The 8051-nt window shown below is 38.2% G+C and overlaps 1 protein-coding gene and 1 long non-coding RNA gene across 2 annotated transcripts; one reads left to right on the plus strand and one right to left on the minus strand.

Moving 5' to 3' along the window:
- The first annotated feature begins 436 nt into the window (after positions 1 to 436).
- Positions 437 to 7380, plus strand: LOC110915787 (cytochrome P450 CYP82D47). Its single transcript, XM_022160543.2, has 5 exons — positions 437 to 1653; positions 2109 to 2175; positions 4391 to 5594; positions 6474 to 6556; positions 6719 to 7380. The coding sequence occupies exons 1-3, from the start codon at positions 706 to 708 to the stop codon at positions 4960 to 4962; spliced, it is 1587 nt and encodes a 528-aa protein (XP_022016235.1). The 5' UTR covers positions 437 to 705; the 3' UTR covers positions 4963 to 5594; positions 6474 to 6556; positions 6719 to 7380.
- LOC110915788 lies at positions 2606 to 4470 on the minus strand. The gene is made up of 2 exons (XR_002579252.2): positions 4090 to 4470; positions 2606 to 3055 (listed from the first exon to the last, which is right to left on the minus strand). It is a non-coding gene; the product is annotated as an uncharacterized LOC110915788 (long non-coding RNA).
- Positions 7381 to 8051: the final 671 nt, after the last annotated feature.

The following is an 8051-nucleotide window of genomic DNA, read 5'->3' on the forward strand; positions in this document are numbered from 1 at the left end:
TGGTCCCTGTATTAAAACACTTTGGTCCCTGCATTTTACACTTTGGTCCCTGCATTTTACACTTTGGTTATGATGAGGTAGGGCTTTATGACTACGGCCTCAAGCCCCATAAAGCCCCGGGGTGACGTGGCATGCCACATGGCGCATAACGCCCCTTTGGGGGCTTTATGACTACACATGCCCTAATGGTGAGGGGAAACAGAGAGAAAAGTGGGGGGTGGGTGGGGTTGGGGTTGGGGTGGGGTTGTTTTGTTAGTGTAGAAGATAAAGGGTAAATTTGTCATTTCACATACACTTAACGGAGAAAACAAACGTCATCCATTCCAGGGACTATCCAAGTAACAAACTGTCGAACCATAGGGAGCACCGGTGTAATTTCCAAAAGCTGGGGACTATAGGTGTTATTTTGCAAAACCACGGGGACTATCCGTGCATTTTACTCAATAATTTATATGGCACACCAACCTATACAAATTTATGTGGTGTGTGTTGTTGTTCATTCAATAGACAATTGACTTTGATTTTAAGGCTAGCCAGTTGCCAACGATTCTAAAGGCAGTTATTTTCAAGTCTATAATTTGTCATTTTTGACTTGATGTATGAAGTGTTCATCAAGACCACTCCTTTCTATGTGGTGATAAACTAAATGAAATTTAGGGCCACTGTTTGATAATAACTCTCATAGTTCTGTTTCTACAAGAAGTCATGGAGTCCCCTCTCTCATTTTTAACAACTGTAACATCCATTTTTGTTGTTTTGGCAATAGATTTGATCTTGAGGCAAAAGCGGTTAAATATAGTGAAGAACCAAGCAGCACCTCAAGCAAAGGGTTCATGGCCTATAATTGGACACCTGCACCTTCTAGGCGGATCTCGACCACCTCAACAGGTTTTAGGAGACATGGCTGACAAATATGGCCCTATCTTTACCATCAAGCTTGGTATTCACCAAGTTTTGGTTGTGAGTAGTGGGGAGGTAGCTAAAGAGTGCTTTACCACACACGACAAGGTGTTTGCAAGTCGACCGAAAGCAAAGGCATCAGAGATCATGGCCTATAACTACGCCATGTTTGGCCTGGCTCCGTATGGCGATTACTGGCGACAAGTTCGCAAGATCGTTATGCTTGAGGTACTCTCTCAACGACGAGTCGAGATGCTTGGACTTGTTCGATTTTTAGAAGTTAGAGCATCCACCAAGGATCTATATGAGGCGTGGCTAATGAAAAAAGAGAGTGAAGGTTCGGATATGGTACAGGTGGATATGAAACAATGGTTTGGTAACTTGGTATTTAATATTCTAGTTAGAATTATTTCAGGGAAGAGGTATCAGCTAAACGACGAAGAAGGAGTTCGATTCCAAAAAGTGGCAAGAAAACTCTTTGAGTTATTGGGTGCATTTGTGGTGTCGGATTACATTCCCTTTACGAATCGTTTCGACATTGGAGGATATGAGAAAGAAATGAAGATGACAGGTAAAGAAATGGACAACATTATTGAAGGATGGTTAAAGAATCGAAAGAGAGAGAAAGAGTCTGGGCAGCAACAAGAAGGCGACCAATTCTTCATGGATGTGCTGATTTCTATTCTCCAAGATGCATCTAAGGAGGATTTCCCAGGTTATGACCATGACACAGTCATCAAAGCTACATGTCTGGTAATCTTGATTTAGTTTGATCAGTTTTACAATTAGTATTGCTAGAAAAGTATGAAAATTTCCGACAAACAATAGCATCAGAAATTCCTATACATTTCCAACAAAATACTTACGTAGGAAAATATTCTGTATGAATTCCCTTTGTCAGAAAGTTGTCGCTAATGGTTGTTACCTATGCATTTCTGGCGAACTTCACATAGGAGACAACCAAGAATTCTAGTAGGGTGCTGCATTATTATTTGCTGATATATGCATCTTAATATTTTTAAAGATACAGTTGACCAGTGTATATATTGATGTTCCCTTGATGTTAATTGCTTGGGAAAGTAACAATTTAGAAATACCCTATTAGATTTTTTTTTGCATACCGTAAGTTATTATAAAAGCTTAAGTTAACGTCATATTGCTTATAATCGAATCCAAAAACATTTTCGATAATTTAAATCGTGCTGCAGGCAATGATAACTGCTGGCTCGGACACAACATCTGTGACTTTGACATGGGCTTTATCTTTGCTACTTGGTGTTTGGGATTGCTTTTTCAAAATAGATTATGCGTTTTGAATAATCAGAATCAGATAATCAGCTGTAACAAAACGTGCTGCAGAAAGATTGTGTTTGGCAAATATATATATTTTAAAAAATATATATATTTTAAAAAATAAATAAGTGAAATGACAAAAAAAGACATTAACCATCAAATCAAACAAACAATATCAAGAAGCCAATATCAACAAACTCCAGTTCAATCGCTACGCCATATGATTTCGGTGCAAGGTAAGTAAACAAATTATTCACTATTTTGCATTAGTACCGCAATTGCAACAGATGAACATTCAAATGGATTGCATAATATTTTTTGCAATTCTCTCTCTTACCGAACTCATATACATATCGTCTTGCGGCTACGCACATATATATTTATATTTACGTACATATCGAACACCCATACATACTTATATTTACGTACATGCGGCTACGCACATATATATTTATCATTCACACGGCTGCACATAACTCAGTTTCACACATACATACAGTTGCACCTACGGCTATGATACTACGTATTGGCATACATATACACGGATACACACGGTTCGCTGACTAAGCATACATACCATCGGTCTCAATGAGACCATTCGTACTCGATTCGCGTAACATTATACTTGGTTTGCATATACATTCTTTCATACAGTTTGCACACACACATAACCGCACCTACGGTCAGCGGCGGATCTAGAAAATCCGCCAAGCCGTAACGTTTTATAAATAAGCCGTAACGAAATTGAAAAAACCTCAAATTTTTCCGAAATTTACACTAATTTTTCCAAATTTTTCCGCCCCAAGCCGTAGCGGGTGTTGCCCCCCGGCATAAGGTAGCTCCGCCACTGCCTACGGTTCACCTACGCGACATACACACTGCTCGTTTATCTTACACATATATTGTTCACATACAACTCCACATATACGGTTATGTATACATGCATGCAAATTTAAGACACTAATCCAAGTTTGCAAAAAAAAAAAAACATATTCAGTTAAACATGGTATCACATAAACAAGAATTCACAACTCGAACCAAAACCGTGACGAAGAAACTGCGACGAAAGTGTTGATTTAACGAGTTACGAACGAGGGAGAGATCTTAATTATTTTCAAAGCATGACATATTTTTTATATATTTTTTTTCTCTATGTGCGTTTTTCTTAAAAAAGCCCACGCTTTTTTTGCGCCTTGCGCCTAGGTTCCGGGCGAGGCCGATGCGCCTCGCCTGCGTCTTGCGTCTTTGACAACAAAGGAACCACCAAACCAGCGGTGGACCCACCCAACCTGGCTGGTTTGGTTTGCCGTTTCTCAGTGGTTGGGTCCACTCCTATTGATCCAAACACTATTTTCTTCTACAATCTAATTTATCACAGCTGATGTTATTTATGCAGAGTCACATAATCACTTTCTAAGTTTCCTATAGATGTTTTTTTTCTTATGTATACAAAGAAAGAGAATATCTGGTACATGTAACTAGATAGGTGATAAAAGGTAAGCATCAATGTCGATTCTCATCAAATTTGGTTTAACTAGGTTTAATTGATCCCAAACCTACAATCCACTTATATAATTTAACAACCTACCAAAAGCAACAACTGTTTTGGGTGATGACGAGGCTGCTAAATTAATCCCAATAGATGGAATTAATTCCATTCCAAAGTTGAAGTTATAGAATACAAGAACACTAGGGTTTATCTTCATACCCTCGCATTAACCAGACACAATCAGATCAAATTGAACACTTAAATCAGAAACAATCCCGCACAGAATGCCCCCGAATACACACGCATTTAAACCTTAGCTAAATCTGTGTTCTATTTCTTATGAAACGATAATCAATCACAAGTTTCATATAAATGATAAACAGAAAACCAGAAAAATAAAGAGATACCTTGTGTTTGGTTGGGGCGATGGGAAAGAGATACCGGTGTATTTCGTAATTCGTTCTTCTTCTCCGGGAGTTCAAGGGCACCACAGTGTATATGGCGGTAAATTTTGGAGGTAGTTATGAGGAGATAAAATAAGATGGAAAATCCCGTTTTCCTGCAGTAGGTGGTGACCTACTTTTGGATTATCACGTTTTGATGTCTACAAAACGCAAAAAATCACTTTTTAATATTTTTTTACCAAACACTTAAAATAGATTTTTTACGATTTCAAAACACAATAATCAAAAAATCAGCTTAAAAAAGCAATCCCAAACCCAAACACATTAAAAACTGCCCAAGATGAAATTGATGAACATGTTGGAAGAGACAGACCGGTGGAGGAGTCCGACATAAAGAACTTGGCTTATCTCGATGCCATCATCAAAGAAACATTGCGTTTATACCCGGCTGCACCTCTCTCCGTTCCCCATGAGTCTATGGAGGATTGCGTTGTGAGTGGCTATGACATCCCAAAAGGCACACGTTTGTTGGTAAATCTTTGGAAAATCCACCGTGATCCAAACATATGGTCAGATCCTTGTGAATTTAAGCCTGAAAGATTCTTGACAAATCAAAAGGATATTGATCTCAAAGGAAACCATTTTGAACTGCTTCCGTTTGGTACTGGTAGAAGAATGTGCCCTGGTGTTTACTTTGCCTTACAGGTTTTGCCTTTAGCATTAGCGAATGTGATTCAACAGTTTGTGATAAACAGAACATCAAATGAACCGATTGATATGAGTGAAAGCTCGGGACTTACTACTAGCAAAGCCACGCCACTAGAGGTCCTTCTTGCCCCTCGACTATCGCATCAAATGTATCATGTTGGCTCGTGACTGATATATATCAGCCATCAAATCAAATCATTTACAACCCCCCCCCCCCCCCCCCCACACACACACACACACATTGCGAAATAAAGATAAATTAATTAGCTTGAGTTTCTGTTAAGGTAATCCTCAAATCGCATATCCAATGGTAACCTGATTATCAGCATGTTCTACTGGTCTGTGATGTGGTTGAAAATTAAGGTTTGGTGGTAGCTAGCACTACAAGAATTTATGGCATTAGGGGCGACAGCATTAGTGGGGACATGCTAAATGTCGTCGCTAATGCTCATGATCCGCATGCCATCCATCTGAGTTAATTCTGGCCGTTGATAAACTGATTAATCCAAGGGCTCACAATTATTCATCCCCAATTTCATTTCCCTCCAAACAAGATCTTCCTTTATCCCTAATTAATCATTTCCCCCCAAACAAAACCCTTTCATTGTCCCCAATTTCTCTCCCACCTGCAACCATACGACGCCCCGCATCTCCGACCACCATCCGGCCACCTCTGCATCTCCAACCATCATCAATGTCCGACCCCACCTCCCAACCACCTCTGCGACGTCCGACACCACTCTAACCACCAGCGACCCACCACAGACCATCACTGTTTGTTTGTAATTTGACCTACTCTGGTATGTACATTGCCGATTTGTTTGTAATTTGAGTAGATATGTAGTGATTGACTTGTAAAACTTCTAGATACGTAGTGTTTGAGGTAAGTTTTTGAGTCTAAATCCTAGTAGTAGATTATTGTAGTTTTTGAGGTAATTTTTGAGTCAGATTTAGGAGATTTTATTCTGATTGTGATGTTTGGTTGATTTTGATTTTGACTTTCTTTGTTGGTCAAACATATGTACGCATAGAGTTGAACAAACCTTAAACGATTATGTGTTGTTAAAAGTATATTTTTAATAGAATATGACTGACTTATTCCAAAATATCTAAACATGAACCTTTTTGTTTAAGTTTGTATTGTAAAAGGCATACCAGACATGGTGTAAGAGCATATAAAAAATGAAGATTAGAGTTCCATATGTGTGTTTTGATTCCAGTATGAGTTAATAATTAGTTTTTTTTTTTAAATTAAAGAGATAACGCTCTAACATAGAATACATAAGTTGATCAATACATATTTTGGAAAACCACCCGCATATAGAGGTGAAATGACTAATAATGCAATAGCTGCTCGCAATTGAACCGTCAAGCTGCCACGCTTGAACCCGTCAAGCAGTGGCATAGCTTTCAAGGGGCCGGTGGCTTCCGACCCCCCGGTGGTCGAACCCTGGTGGTCGCATGTGACATAGAAAGGTGCCTATTGTTGTACGCACCGATTAAGTTGCGAGTACGATCTTGATATGCTCTGCGTTTGACTATTTCTTTTTGTTAAGATTAAGGTATGAAGTCGGTGCCATAGTCATATTAGTTAAATTGCTATTTCATATAAACCAAATAGTGATATGCATTTTTTACTCTGTCTAGCGTATTTACATATTTAGCATTTATATCTGAAGGGGACTCTAAAAGTTGTAATGCTTAATTCTCAAATCATATACGAGCCATATGGTCCCAGTGAGCCCATCTCCTTTTTATGAAGGTTAGATTTAAATTCTTTAAAATCTTATTATTATATGCGATTGCTAACAAAGTTTCTGATACAACTTCTAATAATATAGGTACCATGCTTGTTTCAACATTGAACTCTAAATGATAGTCTTAAAACTACTTTGGATTTACGAACTTGTGGTATCATATGTAGGTGGTTTACAAATAGTGGACGGAGAAGAACAAAAGATGATATCTTTCTAGAGGTTGCACCTTGCTCCTTATTACCAAATTCATGGAAGCTTACATGCTGCATTTTCTACACATGAGTAGTACTCATAGTTATTTTGATCTGTTCGATGATCCCTACTTCCTTGCAGCTAAGTTTATCATTATGTTTGTAGAAAGTATAATACAATGATATTTTGACTTGACGCTTCTCTTTGGATTTACATGCAGCTAAAGAATCCTATGCTATTGCCCAATTGCGAAAATCTGGTTACTAAAAAAAAAATTCTACATGGAGGCTGTAAACTTATATAAAGTGGTACACATCTTATTAGAGGCGTCTATTATTTTGTCGAAAGAATAACTTATTATTGATGATTAGCATAGTCTGTTGGTTATTATTATTTGGGCTTTTATGGTCATTCACAATAGCGATGACACACCCTTTTTAGCGACGACAGGCGACCAATAGCGGCCGAGCTATAGCGACGACATGTCGCCGCTAAAAGTCAATAGCGGCGACAAAAAGGACTTTTAGCGGCGACACGTGTCGTCGCTAAAAGTACATGTTTCTTGTAGTGAACGTAAGCAATTTACTCACTGAAATTTCTTTTCTTTTATCTAAGCAAAATATCATTATTAGTTTTTTGTGTTTTGCCTTTAGCATTATCCAATGTATTTCAAGAGTTTGTGATAAACAAACCAACAAATGAACCGGTTGATATGAGTTAAAGCTGGGGAATATCAACCAGCAAAGCAACGCCACTGGAGGTCCAAGTTGCCCCTCGTTTCTGATAAATTGTACCATGTTGGCGCGTAATCCCCCCCCCCCCCCCCCCCCTCCATAGTACAAAATATAGATGAATTAATTTGTTTGTTAAGTTATAAACATCCTTATCAATATGAATGCATGCTTCGGTTCTTGTGTGTATGAGAAAATAGAATACTAGTCTAGATAACAAGACTTCTCTCATTTTCTGTAAGACTTCACTGAACTGATTATAATTCCTAGCCAAGGTTGGTTTGTGCCTGAATTTGTAATGTCTTGTGAATGTATCAAACAATTCACAATCTCATATGATTTTGTAATCCAACAACAAAACAGAGACCAATTTCACAATGAACACAACACGAGGGAGCTTAACCACCCCACAAACCAAATCTAATATGAACCTTAGATCTCATATGACTCGAAAGAAAATAATTATTTCAAAAAGAAATGGATTAGAACCCATCGCTCAACACAATGTTAGAATTTGAAATCACGTGTGCTTCTACTAAACATTTCTAGAACAATTTGCAACCTCATTTTATTGCAA

Source organism: Helianthus annuus, chromosome 16 (genome assembly GCF_002127325.2).
Source record: "Helianthus annuus cultivar XRQ/B chromosome 16, HanXRQr2.0-SUNRISE, whole genome shotgun sequence".
NCBI classification, from domain to species: Eukaryota; Viridiplantae; Streptophyta; class Magnoliopsida; order Asterales; family Asteraceae; genus Helianthus; species Helianthus annuus.

Coding starts and splice junctions, on each gene's coding strand:
- LOC110915787 (XM_022160543.2), top strand. CDS start 706: ATGGAGTCCCCTCTCTCATTTTTAACAACTGTAACATCCATTTTTGTT. Junction 1,654..2,108: donor TCATCAAAGCTACATGTCTG/GTAATCTTGATT, acceptor ATCGTGCTGCAG/GCAATGATAACTGCTGGCTC. Junction 2,176..4,390: donor GGCTTTATCTTTGCTACTTG/GTGTTTGGGATT, acceptor AGCTTAAAAAAG/CAATCCCAAACCCAAACACA.